Source organism: Physcomitrium patens, chromosome 9 (assembly GCF_059467195.1).
Source record: "Physcomitrium patens ecotype Gransden chromosome 9, ASM5946719v1, whole genome shotgun sequence".
Classification (NCBI taxonomy): domain Eukaryota; kingdom Viridiplantae; phylum Streptophyta; class Bryopsida; order Funariales; family Funariaceae; genus Physcomitrium; species Physcomitrium patens.
In genome coordinates this window covers 16,991,176-17,009,481 of record NC_143418.1, presented here as the reverse complement: position 1 = coordinate 17,009,481, position 18,306 = coordinate 16,991,176, and the positions used below count along the sequence as shown (strand labels likewise).

Here is an 18,306-nt window from a genome sequence, read left to right as displayed (position 1 = left end):
AGTAACTATTTTTAGGATTGTTATTTATTTATTTTAATCCTTACTAAATGAATGATTAAAGAAATCATTAAATTAGCATGTACATAACAAAATATATAACAATAGAGTTGTAACTTGCATTTATTGAGTTGTACCATGTAAAAATACATAAATTATTGAATTGGTATTGAGTATCATTACATTTATATTTGTATATATATATTCTTACATTTATTATTGTAATTTTAATTTCTTCAATAGTTTAGAACAAAGGTGGATGTGGTTGGAAACTATAGAAAGTACTATACTATGTGAACTTACTTTTTCCAATCTTACAAATCACCTTGCAATATCTAAAAAGTCATGGAATAGTGTGACTAGCATTGGATCTCATTATTAAGAAGTTTCATGTTGTGGGTTGGAAGTACTTGCACAAAAGTGTTTTGAATTTGAATTGTTGACAAATAAGCCTATTAAAGGGATATTCCACTTTTATCACCACCATTACATCTAAAATGCCTTTAGAGTTACCAAGTAAACCCTAGGATCATGATGGAACGAGTATCAAATAAAATTAGGTCACAAAATAAACCAATTGTCATGTTAGAACATTTGGACACAAATGAAATACCCACATCCATCTTTTAGCAAACTACTCAACAAATTAATTTTAGTGCCAATCAATTACTTCAATCACAATCTAGGGTTGATTATTTAAACCCAATGTGTGCATTCTTTCTCAAATGGAATACTTTATTTTCTGCCATATTGATTCTTCAAATATAGTTTAAGGTACAATATCTCACATCCATGCGGATGATTGTTAGTATCCGTAGTGCGTTTTCTGTTCATCCAACTCATGCGAAGACAAGACGACGCATACAAGGTCGTGGATGGAATGAGAATACTGTGCGTAGAACGGGGCGCGAGACCGACCGGCGCAACCGGCATCGTTGGATTTCTTTCCAGGCCTATGCTTATCCTAGAATGGACAGAGCAGAGGGTATCTTTCCACCTGGGAAGATTTGTTTTCTCAGTTTTCTTTTTCTTTTACACTTGATTAAGGGGATGGGGTCCACGCCGAACACTGTGGGAGGGAGAGAGCAGGGCGCCTGTCTTGACCTCAATGGCCATGGCGGACCGTCCTGCTTACGCGCTCCACCAGGCATTCTCAGCCCCTTCCTCGATCACTACCGCGCGGATCCGTCGAAGAGTCTCGGCAGCGAGAGTCCGCTGTTATATTATTGCAGGTGTGGGCGGCAATCCGAGGTTCTTTTGTTATTGGGTTTTGTTGGGCTCGTGGCGCGGGGGTTTGTTGCGGTGTTGGAGAGAGAGCGAGAGATAGAGAGAGAGAGAGAGAGAGAGAGCGAGCGAGTGGTACGAGGTGCACATGTGGATGTGCACGCGGAACGCGGCGACGGGAGGAAGAATCGAGCGAGGGTCGTGTGGGAAAAGACGGAGGGAATTGAGGTGAGGTCTCCATAATTGTGGATGGGAGGATTGTTAGGGTTTGCGGACCGGTGAATCGGATGGGAGGTGCAATTGAATGGCGTGGTGGGTGTTTCGGGTTCTGCCCTTGACGTTTGTGGGTTGCGGTGGTTTCCTTGTTTAGGAAGTGGGGAATTTCGGATTAGAGGAGATGCGTGGGGATTGGAGTGGAATTGGAATGGACGTAGATCTTAAATGAGGTAGAGGGCGCTGAGATTGATCAAGGATCGGTTTGAATTGCAAGCTTTAGGCTTGAATTGGGTTTCTATTTTTCTGGGTTTGAGAGTGGCTGCAGTGCGATGGGGAATTTGGCAAGCGGTAGTCGGAGGAATAATCGTATTTCGGCGCAGAGCTCCATGTATGCGCCTCCACCTCCGCCTCGGATGATCCCTGCACCTTCTGGATATCCGGCTGGTCATGTGCCCCCGCCACCACCAGCAGGCCCTGGATATTACGTACCTCATGTATCTCACTATCGGTATCCTCCTCCTCCTCACAGTAACGGCGCGATGCCGGGTCCCCAATATTACACTCCGAATTTTATTCCAACCAATGGGCAGTACATGATGAATCCACATTCGCCACAAATGTATAGGCCGCAGCAAAGTGGAATGCCCCCACCACGGCCTCCAGAGCATCAGAAAGCAAATACAATCCGGAATGATGTAAATTTGAAGAAAGCTACGCTGCGGCTGGAGCAAGATGAAGAAAATCCGGGTTCCTACCTGGTGGCTTTCTCTTTCGATGCTACCGTTGATGGAAGGTCAGCTCTTATACTTATCTTGACCTTAGGATTGCTTATTTTGCCGAGAAATCCCCTCTCATGATCCTACAATTCCTCGACTTCAATTTCTGACGATTATGTGACATTGGAAGTAGTGGAAAATATAGATGAGTTGGATATTGGAAGTATTCAGAGTCGTCATCTTAGTTTAGGGTTCTTCGTTGCTTAATATTTGGTTGGTATCAACTACACGTTATGTGTAAGGATTCTCAGTGGCGTTCTGGTCTTATGGTGTTATCATCTCGTGACGCTTCTGTTGTTTCTTTTTTCTTATTTGGACTCGACTCTTTGTGCAGCATATGTATCTTCTTCCTCGCAAAAGAGGGTGATAACTGCTGCCTAACACCAGTGAAACCCGATGCCTTCATGCCGGTGCGATCAGAATTTGAGAAAGGGCTAGGTCAAAAGTTCAGGCAGTCCCCAGGGACAGGCTGCAAGTTATCTAAGTTTGATGAGAAAGATTTGATGAAAGGTGGAGAAGATAACGTTTTCCCGTTAGTGATCCGGATGGAAACATTGCCCAAATCTCCCCCCGCTGATGAGCCACCGCGAGATTCATTGCCACTTGGAGCTCCGCTACCAAAGTGGGTCCATTCTCAGATCACCCAGGCAATCATTGAGAAGAAGGAAGATGATGCATATCAGGTGCGGGTAGTGAAGCAAATCATTTGGATCGCTGGTGAAAGATATGAGCTACAAGAGATCTATGGAATCGAGAACAGTGGAGGGGGTGGTAATTTTGATGGCACTGATTCTGGAAAAGAATGCGTTGTCTGTATGTCCGAACCTCGGGATACAACTGTCCTGCCTTGTCGACACATGGTGAGACCACTTGTCCTTGTCGTTGAAATTGCTTGATCTAGCCGGTGTATGGGAAAGCGCTGATGCAGTAGGTATGTCATCAGTTAAATACAACAAAATCATCATGCTGCCCTATTTATTTTTTAATTATTTCATACTTGTGCATCTTCTCTTGCTTTTCTCATCTAGTAGCTCTCCTCGCATGCAATTATAGGTGTTATGGTTTTCCGAGTAACGGTTTTCACTGTTTTTTTTTAAAGATAATTTTAACGAAAGTCTAAAGTTTCAATTCAGCTTTATAATATTTTTTCCCCTTATTTTGAAAATTTATTCCTTCGTACTGGGCGATTGGGCCTGTTAAACTCCCCTGTCGTCTAGTTTTCCATCATCTGTAGCATAAGTCGCATGTGCACTATTTCACTCGTGAGGTGAGCAATAATCGTAATGTTACCAATTCCCCAATCCATCTAGCGCTTACCTGCCTCCTATTAACTAACTGGGTATTTATTTTGGGTGGGGATGGATCACAGTGTATGTGCAGTGAATGCGCCAAGGTGTTAAGGTTTCAAACCAATCGCTGCCCCATTTGTCGGACCCCAGTGGAGCGCCTGTTGGAAATCAAAGTGCCCAAAACCGGCGCTGAGCACGGTGGTGCAATGGAATCCAGCAGTTCACAGTCGACTGCGACATCCGCAAGAGAATTAGTCGATGAAGCCCGGAAGGTGGAGCTCAGCAATCCGAATTCCACACTTGTACAGGTCTCGGAGGAAACGAGTAATAGCTGATGAGCACAAGAACAACATAGAGCTTTGCCGAATCATCCGGGTTTTTGCAATAAGGATGGTGTTGAAAACGATCTGATTATGCGAGGGCGGTGGCAACTCATCCTCCATCCTGAAAATCGTGGCAGATTTCACAAGCAGCAGGAGTTAGTTCTGGTGTGATACCCTTTTCCGTGATTGATTCTTGACATCAAGCGTCTCCGTAGAAAAGATAGAGGTCCTGAAGTGAAGCGTGCTTGATAGTCATTTTGTTCCCAGTTACATATCCTGTAGTATATATATCTACTCTGTACCCTCATCAACTTGGTGGTCTGAAGAGACAAAACAAGTAATTGAGGTGCTCATGCACACTTGCTGCAAGACTAGGGGTAAGTGTAACGGTTGAGAGTTTAATTCGTTCTTAGCTGTGCTCTATTTGACCTTCATAGTGTAATTCTACTCTAGTTCTGAATCTGTGATTAGACGAGTCCTTGATCAGAAAACAGTGTTAACGTTTGACAATTACGGCATATGTGGGTTCTATTGGGCTCACACTTTCGCATGGTCCTTTTACTGGTATGCCTTGTACTCTCCTGGAGAAGTCACGTGAATTCATATGACGACTGATTCCTGTTCTGGCATATACTTTGACATATTCTTTCTGTGCAGTTCTGCCTCGATTCAGTATCATTCGACTTTGTTTACAAGCTAGAATTCTTGCTTAGGCATTATTTCAATCACGTGTGATTATGAACTGTCTCTCGATTCTCATCACGATGCATGTGCATATATATATATATATATATTGATTCCACTATTTTTATAGAAAGTTATAGATTATTATTATTTATTTTGAAAAACATAATATTCAAAATTTTACTTTTAAAAATAGATTTAGTAAACAATTGTTCATTTAATTAAACTGTAATGAATTTGTAATAAAATACTTCAAATTTTATTTCTGAAAAAATGAAAAAAAAAACTCTTGGATTTAATGCCTATCTTGTATTTAATAATCACAAAATACTGATACACAGTACATGAATACTATCACAATTGTAATGTATTACCATTTTATATCATCAGTAATTTTGTTATTCTTTTTCTTATTATCAGAAATTTTAAAAAACTACAGGACTTTATTTTGAAAATTATAAAAGAAATCTTTAACAACAAAAAAGTTTTAATTTAATTTCATTTAAGTCGTTCTTGTTGCAATTTGAATCAAATTATCTAAGGTCTACCTTTTATTACTAATACTTTTGAATTAATTCAATAAAGCTCAAATCAAATAAGCATTGTTTGGAATATGAATTTTGATATATTGTTAGAATTGCCTTACGGATTGTAAAATACACTTTTGTAACCATAAACCTTCATGAAAACAATGTTTTAATATTATCCAATAAAATTTGGAATGTTTGTGATTATCATGTATGGTTTATGAAAATTTATTCACGTTTGATAGATCACTCTGAATTTATCCCAAAAAAAAACCAAATTAAAAGTGAAGAAAATTTCAATCACACAATATCTATAGAAATTCAAGATTGTGTCATTATAATTTTTGATATTATTTTAAAAAATAAGAATCATATTCTCTGAAGCTTGTATGGATAAACAAAACAAACAAACATTGAATAATTTCTCATAAATTACAAAAAGCTCAATATTATAAAAATAAACATATTAGTTGAATAAAAATAAATTGACTTTAATAATAATAATAATCCTAATAACAATAATGATTTCTTGACATTGTATATTATTTAAAGATGTGAGAACTTGAAATGTGTAATGTATGTATGTATGTCTATATGTGTATATCTATTCAAAGACAATATAGATGGGAAAATGCTCTAGTTTTGAAGAAAAAAGACCAAGTTATATAATGTGACAATATAATATTGGATTTAGCAATATTCTATCTATTTAATGGTCATTTAAAACTATCAAATAGAAGAACTAGAAATGATCGCACAAGAGATCACAAAATGATTTAATGTAGTTGTTTCGTTGGATTTATGTAGAAGAAATATTTATTAAGCAAAGATGATTGATTTACACAAGAAAAGAATACAAGGTTTTTACTATGAAAATAAAATTGACATAGTTATATAATTTAAAAAAATTACAAATTCCTTCTATATTTACTTATTATATAAGATCTACTTCTCCAATTTATTTTTGTTCATCATCTTTGTTAATATATATAGTTTCTTACTTATCTTGCCCTCTTTTTTAGTAATCTTTGAAAACACTTCTAAATCATTTAAAAAAAGAGTTAATTTAATAAATTCATATATATATATATATATATATATATGTATATATATATACATAAATAAAAAATTTGTTCAGCTATTTGGTAAATTAAAGGAGCTAATTATATTTAAATAATATAATATTTGTAAATTTTAGATTAGGTTCAAAAACAAGCTTAAAAGAAAATGGTCGAAGGATGAAATATTATCTCTAATAAACTAGTGTCTAATGTAATGACATTACTAAAGTTAAAAAGAAAACATTCTACTTGATTTTAATCATTTCAAAATTTATTTATTTATTTTTTTGATTTTTTTATCATATTTTTTATTTTTGTTTTTACATTTTTAGGATGTATATCAAAAAAGAAAGAATCTCAAAAGTAAAAACTATCAATTTATAATGACCAAACCTTCTATTTCATTCTTTGTGTTTACTTTGCCACAAGCAATAGATCTGTTGAATAGACCATTTTTCATGTTCCATTTTCCCTCCGTTATCCATGCATGAGTAGCAACAAAATTAATCACAAATGTTTTTCAAATGATATTCTTGTACCAATTGTTTGGAAGTGACATGCCTTGCAAGGATTATTTCACCCTCACACCAAATGACATGATGTTAAGCTTTGTCCAGTAAAGAGGGATGAGTAATGAGGTATCTATCATATAAAACAACTTGGGTATAAGACAAAGATTGGGTATAAGACAAAGAGATAAAAGAGAAGTTTTCTGATTGGCAAAAATTTCCACTTGTTTGTGTGTATGTATATATATATATATATACTTTTGTGGATCTGATGATCTAATTGGGGGAGCTAGAAACAGAGTGGGAGCAAGTACTGGTGGGCAAAACTCTTATATTCCTGCTCTCAGATAGTGGGTATTACAATGGCAGAATGAGTTGTGTGTATCTGGACCACAGGGTCTGTCTGTCTGTCTGCATGGGAGTCACTCACAAAAGGGCTGAAGCTGTACACAAGTGGGATGGGGTTAAAAAGGGGTGTGGGACTCATGCAAGAGGTGAGTTTATATAATAGTGTTAACAGTGGTGATGCATGAAAAGCTCCAGGATTGGAGGATCTGGATAAGTGGATTGCTGATAACCCCCATTCACAAGTCCAATGCTCATGAGATTTTTACAATATATCTGTTGATTAAGTAGTAGTAGTAGTCGTATTAGAGCGAGAGAGAGAGAGAGAGAGAGAGAGAGAGAGATGTCTCTTGTGAGTATGCTATGAACAGTCTTTTTGTAGTTTGCTGCTGATGCTACTCATCTACCAGTAGAATGCTCAACAACTACAACATATTTCTTTCTCAGTTAACTTGTGCTCCGGTGAGTTTGCAAAACCACTCAGCACTATTCAGTGCCGTTCTCTTCTGCGAAGAGAAAAACACTCAGCAGTTATCGACGACGGTCTTGTGTTCGTTCTGAAAACCAACGCCACTGCTCCGTCTTTCTGAACGTCCGACTCTCTCATGTGGATTGGACTTGGATTTGCAGTAAATTTTTGGCTAGACCCTGAAATCTGAGCAAAATGTTCTTGCATATACATATACATACATTTTATTTTTCTTTCAGATTTGTTCACATGAAGTTTGAGTCTTTTATTCTCCTGTTTTACGTATTTACCCACCTTGTGTACATTTTTCTATGGCTGTTGCTAAGTAGCTACTGGATTTGGATTTGCAGAGTTTGACATCTAGACTCCTGATCTCGGCGGCTGGTCTAAATCTCACACGGCGATGTGCGCAGGCGCCCCCCTAGTACTCCTCTCCTTCGTCTTCACATTCACCTTCACCAGATTCGGCACCCACCTCCTCGTAGTCCTTCTCAAGCGCCGCCAGATCCTCCCGGGCCTCGGAGAACTCACCCTCCTCCATTCCCTCGCCGACATACCAGTGCACAAAGGCTCGCTTGGCGTACATGAGGTCGAATTTGTGGTCCAGCCGAGAGAACACTTCTGCAACGCTCGTGGTGTTGGAGATCATACACACTGCCCGCTGGACTTTCGCCAAGTCGCCGCCGGGCACCACCGTCGGAGGTTGATAGTTGATTCCACATTTGAAACCAGTTGGGCACCTGCACACATAACACTCATCTTCTTACTTCCATTGCAACAATGTTTTAGAGGTTTGATCAAGTCCGCAACTTCAAAAAGAAAAACAGTAACAAACTAGTGACGTTTGTTTAGCAAAGCTTGTTTATAATCAGTTGGTATATGAGTGACAAAAACATGTCTGTTGGATATTCTATTTTGAGCATTTGAATTGGAAATGTAGCAGGGCATACAATGGTTCCTTGATTCACATGGAGATTGAATAACAGGGAGTGCAGTGGAAAGGTTACCAGTCCACGAACTGGATAGTGCGCTTGGTTTTGATGGTGGCGACCGATGCGTTGACGTCCTTGGGGACAACATCGCCCCTGTACATCATACAGCACGCCATGTATTTCCCATGTCGAGGGTCGCATTTCGCCATCATGCTGGAGGGTTCGAAAGCACTGTTGGTGATCTCAGCGACTGATAGCTGCTCGTGGTAAGCCTTCTCCGCAGACACCACCGGCGCATACGAGGACAACATGAAGTGGATTCGTGGATAAGGCACCAGATTAGTCTGAAACTCGGTGATGTCCACATTCAGGGCTCCATCGAAGCGGAGAGACGCCGTCAGGGAGGATACCACCTGCGTAGATATTTTATTGATTACAAATAGTTAGTTATATCGAGGTGATTAGAGTAGTGTTGATTTTTTACATTTCTTTGAGCCGCAACATTGTGTCCGGCAGAGCTTTAAGACTCCCTATTCACGTCACATTTTCTTTTCCCTTGATGTGATCAGCTTGAAAGACTGAGCTCTCTTTTCTGAAATTTATGATTATGACAAGGATTGGAAGTGATCTTCAACCTGGGTGATGAGGCGGTTCAGGTTGGTGTAGGTGGGACGCTCAATATCAAGAGAGCGTCGGCAGAGGTCGTAAGTGGCCTCGTTGTCAAGCATGACGGCCACATCGGTGTGCTCCAGCAACGAGTGGGTAGACAACACGCTGTTGTAAGGCTCCACCACTGCGTTTGAAACTTGGGGGCTCGGGTATATCGTGAAACCAAGCTTCGACTTCTTCCCGTAGTCGACTGAAAGGCGCTCGAGGAGAAGAGAACCAAGACCAGAACCGGTTCCTCCCCCTACCGCATGGAATACCAAGAATCCTTGTAGGCCCGTGCAATTATCGGCAAGCTTGCGTATCCGGTCCAGGCACAAATCCACTATCTCCTTGCCAACTGCATATTCCCGACAGTTCAATTTGCTGGTTAAACTTTTTGGCTTTTTTTTTCCATCTATCTCCACAAGAAACCATGGCTGCAGAGAACAGATGGCACGATGTGCAAAAACGTTGACCCGATAAGGAGTTTGGAACGTGATCTTACTGGTGTAGTGACCTCGAGCGAAGTTATTGGCTGCATCCTCTTTCCCACTGATTAGCTGCTCCGGGTGGAACAGAGAGCGATAAGTGCCCGTTCGCACCTCGTCAATGACCGTGGGTTCAAGGTCAAGGAACACCGCTCGAGGGACATGCTTCCCAGCTCCTGTCTCGCTGAAAAATGTGTTGAACGCATCGTCTCCCGCTGCAAGAGTTTTGTCGCAAGGCATCTGGCCGTCTGGCTGTCCCAACCACAAGAGCACGACTCACAATCATCAAGCAACCATGTGATCCAGATTTCTACCTTCATTCTACTTGTTGCTAAGTATTGGTATGAGGCTTTAAAGACATGAGGAGGTTCATAGGGCTCATGAGTCTGTCATATGGACTACTCTGAATCTAGACATACAGGTAAAAATGAGTTGGGTGTATGAAAAAAGTGCCGGTGAAGTCACACGCGTCTTGTTTTACTCATTCACAGGTTTAGTTCTTTCCATAAATGCATGTACCATGATAGGATTGCTTTGTACCTGAATCCCATGCTCAAGGCAGTAGAGCTCCCAACAGGCGTTGCCCACTTGAATTCCTGCCTGTCCAATGTGAATGCTAATGCATTCTCTCATCCTTCAGTTATGGTTAATTAAATTACGAGACACACGTTGAAGACGAGACAACTTGCCAATTGATAGGGTTGACCAGGGAGTTGAGCTATTGAAAGATGCTCACTGCTTTTATAATTAGTCCAAATAAATTATCGTCAGGGCAGTAAATGAAGGCCGAAACCGAGATAGCTAGTGGTTCAAGATTTTGCACTGTTGAGAATTTGACGCATATTTGAGTTCATTGAAGATGCCTACTGTCAACGATAAAAGGTTCTCTCCACGGAAGTGTTCCGCCAAATCAGATAATGACATTGTGTGACAGGTAACTAACACCAGAGTTTCAGATAATGGAAATTTTATACAGTTTGGGTGGAGAGGGGAACCAAGGCAGTTGAAACCACTGGCAACGGTTAGACCAGGCCAAGCGCGAGTAACAGAAACAGTTACACCAGGAACGCCGTCATACATTCATCAACAAATACCCTCAGTGTGGTTTCTCTTTCCTAAAAACCTTTACCTAAATCAATGAGGATATTTGTTAACACCCTTCTCAGTGTGGTGGCTAAACCGCGACTATTGCTCCAGCTAACAGAAAACTGCATCCAGTAAATAAGGGACCAAAAGGACAGTAACGTGGAGGAGAACCACATTTCGTCACAACTTTTATGCACTAGTTGAAACCAGCGGCCACTTCTAAAACAGATTTAGGTTATTTTCCACGCGCAATTGTTTCCAACAATCGTATGAACTACTCTACAACTGCCCAGTGCAAATGCAAAAACCTCTCCTGGATCCCGGCAAACAAAGAAGGATACTAAAGTATCTCACTGGAAGCTCTCATACACACCAGAGCAAGAATTGTGACGAAACGTTCCAATGAGCTACATAGCAAATCGAGACTTCAACGCAACATCCAAGTATCTATGCACTTGAGGATCTATCATGAATGAAACATCATAAAAATGTTTGGAGCACACCGGAGGCGAATGGTGGTAGTGCAATTGCACTATCTGGTCACATTCTTTTATCATTTTCTCATCACAACTACCACATCCAGCAAGCACCTTATGAATAGCTTGCCAAGACAAGAGGTACAAAATTGTTTTATGGCTAGAAACAATTGCTGGAAGCCACAGCGGATCGACCACCTCTAATTGTACAAACGCGAGTAGCTCATCTAAGTTATGGATCTCATCGAAGGGAGTACGGGATGATTATTGATCATTGAATCATACCTTTAGAGTTCTTTTTTCTACGCTGAAGGATTCACTGAGGCCTTGGAATTCACGACCTTCTTGGCAATCTTGAACCACTCAGTGTGGTAAGATCCGGGCATGTCGATGCGCTCATATGTGTGGGCACCGAAGTAATCCCGTTGAGCTTGGACGAGGTTGGCAGGGAGGCGGCCTCTTCGGTAAGTATCGAAGTAAGCAAGACTGGCTGTCATGCCGGGAGTAGAGACGCCGACCTCTATCGCTAGGGATACCACTCGGCGCCATGCAGATTGCCTCTCCACCATCTCCTTCGTGAATTCAGGGTCGATCAGTAGGGAAGCGAGCTCTGGGTTGCGGTCGTAAGCTTTCTTAATGCGGTCGAGGAATTTGGCCCTAATGATGCAACCTCCCTTCCAGATTCGGGCGAGCTCACCGAGGTTGAGATCCCAGCCTTGCTCAATACTCTTAGCACGGATGAGATTCATGCCCTGCGCGTAGCTGCAGATTTTGGAGGCGTACAGTGCCTTCCTAACGTCATCGACGAGCTGCTTCTTGTCGAGGCTCTTTACAGCGAGGATGTCCTCCACCCCAGCTTCCCTGAAAATACGTGCCGCCTCCAGACGCTCTTCCTTCAACCCAGAGAGGAAACGAGAATCGAGGGAAGCAGCGATGGTGGGAGCCGCAATAGAGAGCTCCGCAGCCTGTTGCACGGTCCACTTCCCGGTCCCCTTCATCCCCGTCTTGTCGAGAATTTTATCGACAAGGAATCCGTCACCCTTGTCGTCCTTGACGGAGAAAATGTCCCGCGTGATCTCAACCAAGAAGCTCTCCAGCTCTCCTTCATTCCACTCCGCGAACGTCTCATGCAACTCTTCGTTGGTCAGTCCTCCTACTGACTTCAAGACATCGTAGGCCTCCGAGATCAATTGCATATCACCGTACTCGATTCCGTTGTGAATCATCTTCACGTAGTTTCCAGCTCCACCTTGACCCACATAAGTCACACATGGGCCGTCATCGACTTGTGCAGCGACTTTTTTGACCACGTCTTCAATGTAGTGGTAAGCCTCTTCTGTACCACCAGGCATCATAGAAGGCCCGTTACGAGCTCCCTCTTCTCCGCCCGAGACTCCCATTCCCAGGTACAACAGCCCCTTCTCGGCTATCTGCTTCGCCCTCCTCTCTGTGTTCTCGTACCACTCGTTGCCTCCGTCGATGATACAATCGCCAGGCTCCATGTACTGAGCAAGAGTCTGGATTGTCTGGTCCACAGGAGCGCCAGCTTTCACCAGAAGAATGATAGAACGGGGCTTCTGAATGGACATCACGAATTCTTTGGGATCCTTGTACCCAGTCAGAGGCAAATCCCCCTCCTCCTTCGCCCGCTCCACAGTCTCGTCAACCTTGGAGGTCGTCCTGTTGTACACGGAAATCGGAAACCCCTTCTCCGCAATATTCAGGGCTAAGTTTTGCCCCATGACGGCCAAACCGGCTAGGCCGATTCTTGACACCCCGACTCCAGCTGCAACTGCTTCCGCCATTGCTGAAATCCTTCTCACAGGCACCCAAAACCTCAACAACCTCTGCCACACAACACCAAAACCTCCATCAAACTCTAAAACCCTCAACACAGCACCTCCTCTCTTCACTACCCAAACGTCGTCAGAAACTCTTCTAATCCACCAACAGCATTCCGACACCCACCCACAACGAAAACGAAACAACCTAACAAGAAAAAACACAGACTAAAAACAATACGGTCTCCAAATCAAGAGAAATCGATCCTCAAACCGAAAAAAACAAAGCACACAACATCTAGGAGAGGACATGACACTCACCCACACCCTGGAGCCTAGACTCCAAGCGAGCAAGGAGTGGAAGGTGGGTTGTGCAGGAAAGGAGGAGCGTGAGTACGCAAGACTGGGTTGCTGCAACAAGCCGACCCTAGAGTTATAGAGCACGAGGGGAGTGTGAGGAAGGAGGCACAGACGTCTTGATGCCAAATGGGCAGGGCACTGTGATAGGTTGCGGGAGGGAGAGAATCAACAAGGCTGGCTTCGAAGTTAACGAAACGGGACGAGATGGGATGGGTTGGGCGGCGTGCGAGGGAGGGTATCGCCGCTTCACAACTCCCACTGTGGGTTGAACCCCGCCCATCGGACGGCACCCTTTAGAATGGGAGGAGAAAAGGGCCCTTGTTGGCCTTCTCCTCCATCTGTTTTGTTGGTAAAGGTGCCCTTTTCTTCCATTTTAGGTTTTAGTTTTGCAATTTTCGAGGAATTGGGGTATCGTTCTGGTATCCTTTACTGTTTGTGCAAAGCGGCGTCGTCACCGCGTCCTTGTCCGGCAAATCAGTGCCAGCATTTCGGATCGACGTCCTGACGACATCATCGAGAGGGGGCAGTGAATGGCTGCGATTTCATTTGTGGAGGGGGGATGCTGCTCGATCTCTCACAGAATCAGGCTTCGGGGCGTCGCTTTTTCTGCTGGCGGATGGTTCTTTTTCGTGGCTTTTCGTAATATCTCACATTATGCAGGTTAGATATTATTCTTTTTAGGGGAAAGTCAGGGTGGAGCGGGGATTTATGGCCACTTGGAATAGAGGCCAGAGAACTCTACTACGACAGCACTTTTCTACCCCAACACGGCACTGAATTACAAAGCAAGCGTTGCAGAAACGTGCACATCAGAGGAGTGAGGATTATCAATGCTACAGAACTGGTGCCAGTTTTCTTTCTATAGATGTAATGTAACTAATGTGTTGTAATAGGTATGTCGTGAACAACCTAAATTAGGGATTAATGCAATTTACCGTGGACACAACCAATCTAGAGAAGCGACAGAGGCAAGAATCAGGGATAATTTCCAGTTTGATGTTGAGCAAGAGGATTCGAACATAATTCGATCACCAAAAATAAATAAAAGGATGCCAGGATTGCATGAGATCTCGAACTGATGCAAGGAGTAGCACCCAGTAAAGAGGGATTCTTGATTTTTTCGTTTCAGGAAAATAAAAATTAAAAAGAACGATAGCAAAAACGCTAAAAGTGGTGCCCAGATCACAAAAACTTTCTGGAACATTTGTGCCTGTTTAATATGTTTGGAGTGTTCTAACAAGACTGCACTATAGCTGAACATATTTTTAAAGCGTACCAAAGCTACGGTCACCAGCATCGCCAAGTCCTGGAACAATATATCTGCACCCAAACACCACGAGAAAAACATTAACTTCGTATTTGTGAATGACGATTCAAAGAACCCACTTAAGTGTCCTAGAAATGTATTGATACAAAATTCGATATTTTTTGCAAAAAAATGGCGATCGGCGTTACCCTTTTTCATTGAGACCTTCATCAATAATCCCCACGTACACCTTTAACCTACACAGTAATGTGTTCAATCATGGATGAAAAGATAATAATAACAATAACAAAAAGCTTAGTATGCTGGTAGCTCGAGTATGTACAAATTGTCTTCAAATGAACCAAGATGAGGAGTAAGGCCAAATATCATACCCTGGGAATTTCTCACTAAGTATTTTTAATGCTGGAGGGGCAGCAACAGCCGCTATCTGCACATAATGCCAGACATGGAAGTCAGAGAACATGACGCAGAATTACTAGTAAATTCCATCGAATCATAGACACCAGCCAAGAGCAGCAGCACTTGAACACTAGATCATCCTTGACTCACCACACGAATTAATTCAACATCAACACCACGACTTGTGAGTTCTTCGAGAGCCGCAACTATTGTTCCACCTGCATGTCATACACTGCTATAAGAAATCCGTTCATTTCACAAAGCAATAATGGGTAGCAGCCACAGATCCAATCCAGCGGCTAACTTGTACATCAGAGCCCGTTCGAAGTAGAATTCGGAGAAATGCGACTGCTATAAAGTTTTTAGCGAACGCATATGGTAGATAATGCAACTAGGTACTAATTAGCTAATTAGTTGAAATATACAAATTGGTACACATCGATTGTTGTCTGTAATTATGAAAACTATAATGACGGTTCAGCTTGAATGAGTTTTACCTGTAGCAAGCATTGGATCAGCCACAAGCACCCTCGCACCTTCCTCAAACTTTTCTGGGAGCCTGCACAAACAAGGACTAATGTCTTAATAACACATCCTAATATCATTAACTCGAACGTGAAATAAGCATGACGCTTAAAAACACTGATGAAAAAGAAAGGAAAAAAGAAAAAAGAAAAGTTCCTAAGCTTCGTCAGAACATCCACCATACTTGTTCAAGTACATTTCTGGTTGAAGAGTCTCCTCGTTCCGTACAAATCCTGTATCAACAATCATCTTTATCGGTGAAACGATTTTCAAATACCCTTCGAAAACAATGCCTGTCGCTGGCTTGAAAAAAGCTTTGTTCGCTTTACATTTTAACCGATGATATTTACTCACATTATCAAGTACATTGTGGAATGATATTGTTGCAGAGAAAAATTTAAAAAGAAAAAATCTCGCACGATATTAATCAACCCTGGTTTAACTGTGACGTAGGTTAACATGACGCGCCTAAATCCTTCAACTTCATTCTTAGGTATTGCTCTTACTCTCTCCATATATAGTAATGTGGCTTACCGAGGTGGAGGGTTTGACTGGCGGGTAAGACACATCCCGCTTGCTCAACAAGTACGAGACCAGCTCGAAGAATAGGGACAACCTGTTAAGATCCGTTGTCCTCACATGAGCCTCTAACATATGAACAATTTGTGAAAAAGTGAGAACAAAGCAGTCTATAGATTACCTAAAGTCCCACAAAATACAGGTGAATGCTAACATTGTCAGTGGCTGCATACTATCACCGCGCTCATGCTTAAATAAAGAGGAAACAGACCTTCACAGGTTCTCTAGGATCGATGAACTCCACGTCAGCAACCCCGCAAGGTGTGTTGACTTCTCCGCTTACTGTAAGCTGTCCAATATCATTAATGCGAGTTGTAAGAGAACAACTTCAACATCTCCAACACGGTACAGTAGCCTTTCAGCGAGCCACAAACTGTGAACAGCAGAGATCGAAGTCAATGGGCAGTAATTACCAGCCAATCGCGAGATGCTTCATAGATTAAAAGTCGCCCCAGCTCTGCCATGGCGCTTCCTGCAAATTAGGAGCAATTCCGACAATGTCAAGCCAACAGGTCAAAGCCCTGATGTTAGCGCATCAAAAGATTCAGAGCCTACTAGTTATTAATCATCCACTCTGAAAAAAATTACTACGTATTACAAACATTCAGAAGTGCAGAAGGTGAGATTCTACTGAAAACCTTTTTGGTTCTTCACTCTATCGGTGTCACAAACGCATGACATTTCATACTGCCATGAACTCAAGGATAACTGAAAGTACGTTGTGAACCATACTGCCATAAACACACTAGCTCCTTATTGATAGCAGTACTTACTGAATATTGGAGGCGGAGAGAAGTCATTGCGGAGGACTGAAACCCAATGTTTGATGAGCGGGTGAGGTGGCACAAATACCTGTCGCCATTAGTAATAGCTATGTTTAGTTGGTGAAAAGAAAAGAAAAGTAAACTAAGAAAATACATAATTAGATGGGTTATTTACGTTGCCTGGATGCTGGTGATCAATAAATACATTCAGAGTACCGCCGGGAACAATTATAAATGGACAATCCGCTTTGAACACTATTAAATCTCGATGTTGTTCGTTTAGTTCCGAGAATCTTTGGAAGAAGATGAAGGAATGTCAGTCAATTTCTTTTTACCTTTAAGGATTAAGACAACAAAATTCCAAAGACGATTGAAGAAATGTTTACGGAAAAGGTCCAAAACTAAAACCCTAAAACCCCCACGATTTGACTGTAAGAAATAACAGCATTAATACCAGCATTTGACTTTTGGGCGCTTTCCTTCCTTCCGTGGTCGCTGCGCACCGCCAGACATGTTGCTTCTTGGGAGCTACCCTTTGCTGAACTCCAGATTGATGATATCCTCGTTCATTGCATAGGTTAAGCTGCCCAGCTCCTAACTGCTCAAGGGAATCGCAACAGCATTAAAAGGAATGGTTGAATCTGACTAACAGTGTCTTTAGCAAAATCGCATTTTAGGAGGGGAATGGACCACCTGCCCTCGCAATTCAATGAGATAACCACAACCTCAGGGCGGGATTTGAGATGGATAAAAATGACCATCTAAATCGGTGTCACCAAATGCGAGGGCTTCTGCTACATTAGAGACACGCACAGAAGTTTGCATCAAGAAACCAACCACAAAATTGGTTCTTATCCTAGAAAGAAACTAGCAACATTTGCTGGAAAAGCACAACCCAATCCCGAACGAGGGGCACGCAGATGATCACACCAAGAAATGCTCTTCGGCGCAAGCACAACCTCGCAATGAATCAAACAGTTACCCACTCATTCCCTCGGTAATCAAGTAAAACTACTGCCCAGGTACCCAGAAACGCTCGCTACGGAATCCAAACACAAAAAAATCACCGTAAAAGCAAATCATTCAAAGAGCCAAGTGAATCTACAGCGGCATTGCGGCAGAAATTTACTGACCTGCAAGGGGAGAATGGCAGTCGAAGCGCGCGACGACAAGCATGACGATGGTGAGGTAGCACGCGAGAATGCACAAGGCAGCGTAGCTGCTTGCATTGCCAACCCCCCCTGCATCGATCAAACCTCAACTCTAACCTCCGAAAAAACTCAAAATTCTATCGTTCTCACCCAGTTCAAAGCCACAGCCACATCCGAGGCGCAACCACGGAGCAGAAATCTATTGAATCGACCTCCGGTAAGACCGCAATCGGGCAAGATGCGGATTCAAGAGGTCGAAATGGGAGCTTCTCATTGCTTTTGCCCTCCCCTTTGCCCAAAGCTCATCGTCTCCGCTCATACCCTGCTCTGTTTGGTCCAGTACCTGGGACTATATGTATACCCGGGTACCTTTCATATTGTGTGAAGTACATATACCCTGTCGTTGCATCCTTGAGGATGCGTGTACCCG

General features: G+C 42.3%; 4 protein-coding genes across 5 annotated transcripts; 1 reads left to right on the top strand and 3 right to left on the bottom strand.

Annotated features, from left to right (window-relative positions):
• Positions 1–1,032: 1,032 nt before the first annotated feature.
• Positions 1,033–4,454, top strand: LOC112286741 (putative E3 ubiquitin-protein ligase LUL2). 2 transcript variants are annotated; one of them, XM_024528948.2, is made up of 4 exons: positions 1,033–1,449; positions 1,752–2,230; positions 2,548–3,073; positions 3,583–4,454. In XM_024528948.2, exons 1-4 carry the CDS (start codon positions 1,048–1,050, stop codon positions 3,835–3,837), a joined length of 1,662 nt encoding a protein of 553 aa, XP_024384716.1. In that variant the 5' UTR covers positions 1,033–1,047; the 3' UTR covers positions 3,838–4,454. The 2 variants fall into 2 exon arrangements, with proteins under 2 accessions (XP_024384716.1, XP_024384717.1); XM_024528949.3 differs by having other exon boundaries at positions 1,259–1,449; positions 1,763–2,230.
• A 3,151-nt stretch (positions 4,455–7,605) lies between these two features.
• On the bottom strand, positions 7,606–10,256 carry LOC141045762 (tubulin alpha-1 chain-like). Its single transcript, XM_073536207.1, has 5 exons — positions 10,029–10,256; positions 9,506–9,740; positions 8,988–9,358; positions 8,428–8,765; positions 7,606–8,160 (listed from the first exon to the last, which is right to left on the bottom strand). The coding sequence occupies exons 1-5, from the start codon at positions 10,119–10,121 to the stop codon at positions 7,842–7,844; spliced, it is 1,356 nt and encodes a 451-aa protein (XP_073392308.1). The 5' UTR covers positions 10,122–10,256; the 3' UTR covers positions 7,606–7,841.
• Positions 10,257–11,078: 822 nt separating this feature from the next.
• LOC112286472 (6-phosphogluconate dehydrogenase, decarboxylating 1) lies at positions 11,079–13,510 on the bottom strand. The gene is made up of 2 exons (XM_024528384.3): positions 13,153–13,510; positions 11,079–12,897 (listed from the first exon to the last, which is right to left on the bottom strand). Exon 2 carries the CDS (start codon positions 12,853–12,855, stop codon positions 11,353–11,355), a length of 1,503 nt encoding a protein of 500 aa, XP_024384152.1. The 5' UTR covers positions 12,856–12,897; positions 13,153–13,510; the 3' UTR covers positions 11,079–11,352.
• Positions 13,511–14,267: 757 nt separating this feature from the next.
• Positions 14,268–18,125, bottom strand: LOC112286473 (uracil phosphoribosyltransferase). The gene is made up of 12 exons (XM_024528385.3): positions 17,859–18,125; positions 17,180–17,323; positions 16,735–16,813; positions 16,375–16,433; positions 16,173–16,250; positions 15,917–15,998; positions 15,567–15,615; positions 15,355–15,416; positions 15,008–15,075; positions 14,830–14,885; positions 14,647–14,694; positions 14,268–14,511 (listed from the first exon to the last, which is right to left on the bottom strand). The coding sequence occupies exons 1-12, from the start codon at positions 17,970–17,972 to the stop codon at positions 14,457–14,459; spliced, it is 894 nt and encodes a 297-aa protein (XP_024384153.1). The 5' UTR covers positions 17,973–18,125; the 3' UTR covers positions 14,268–14,456.
• Positions 18,126–18,306: the final 181 nt, after the last annotated feature.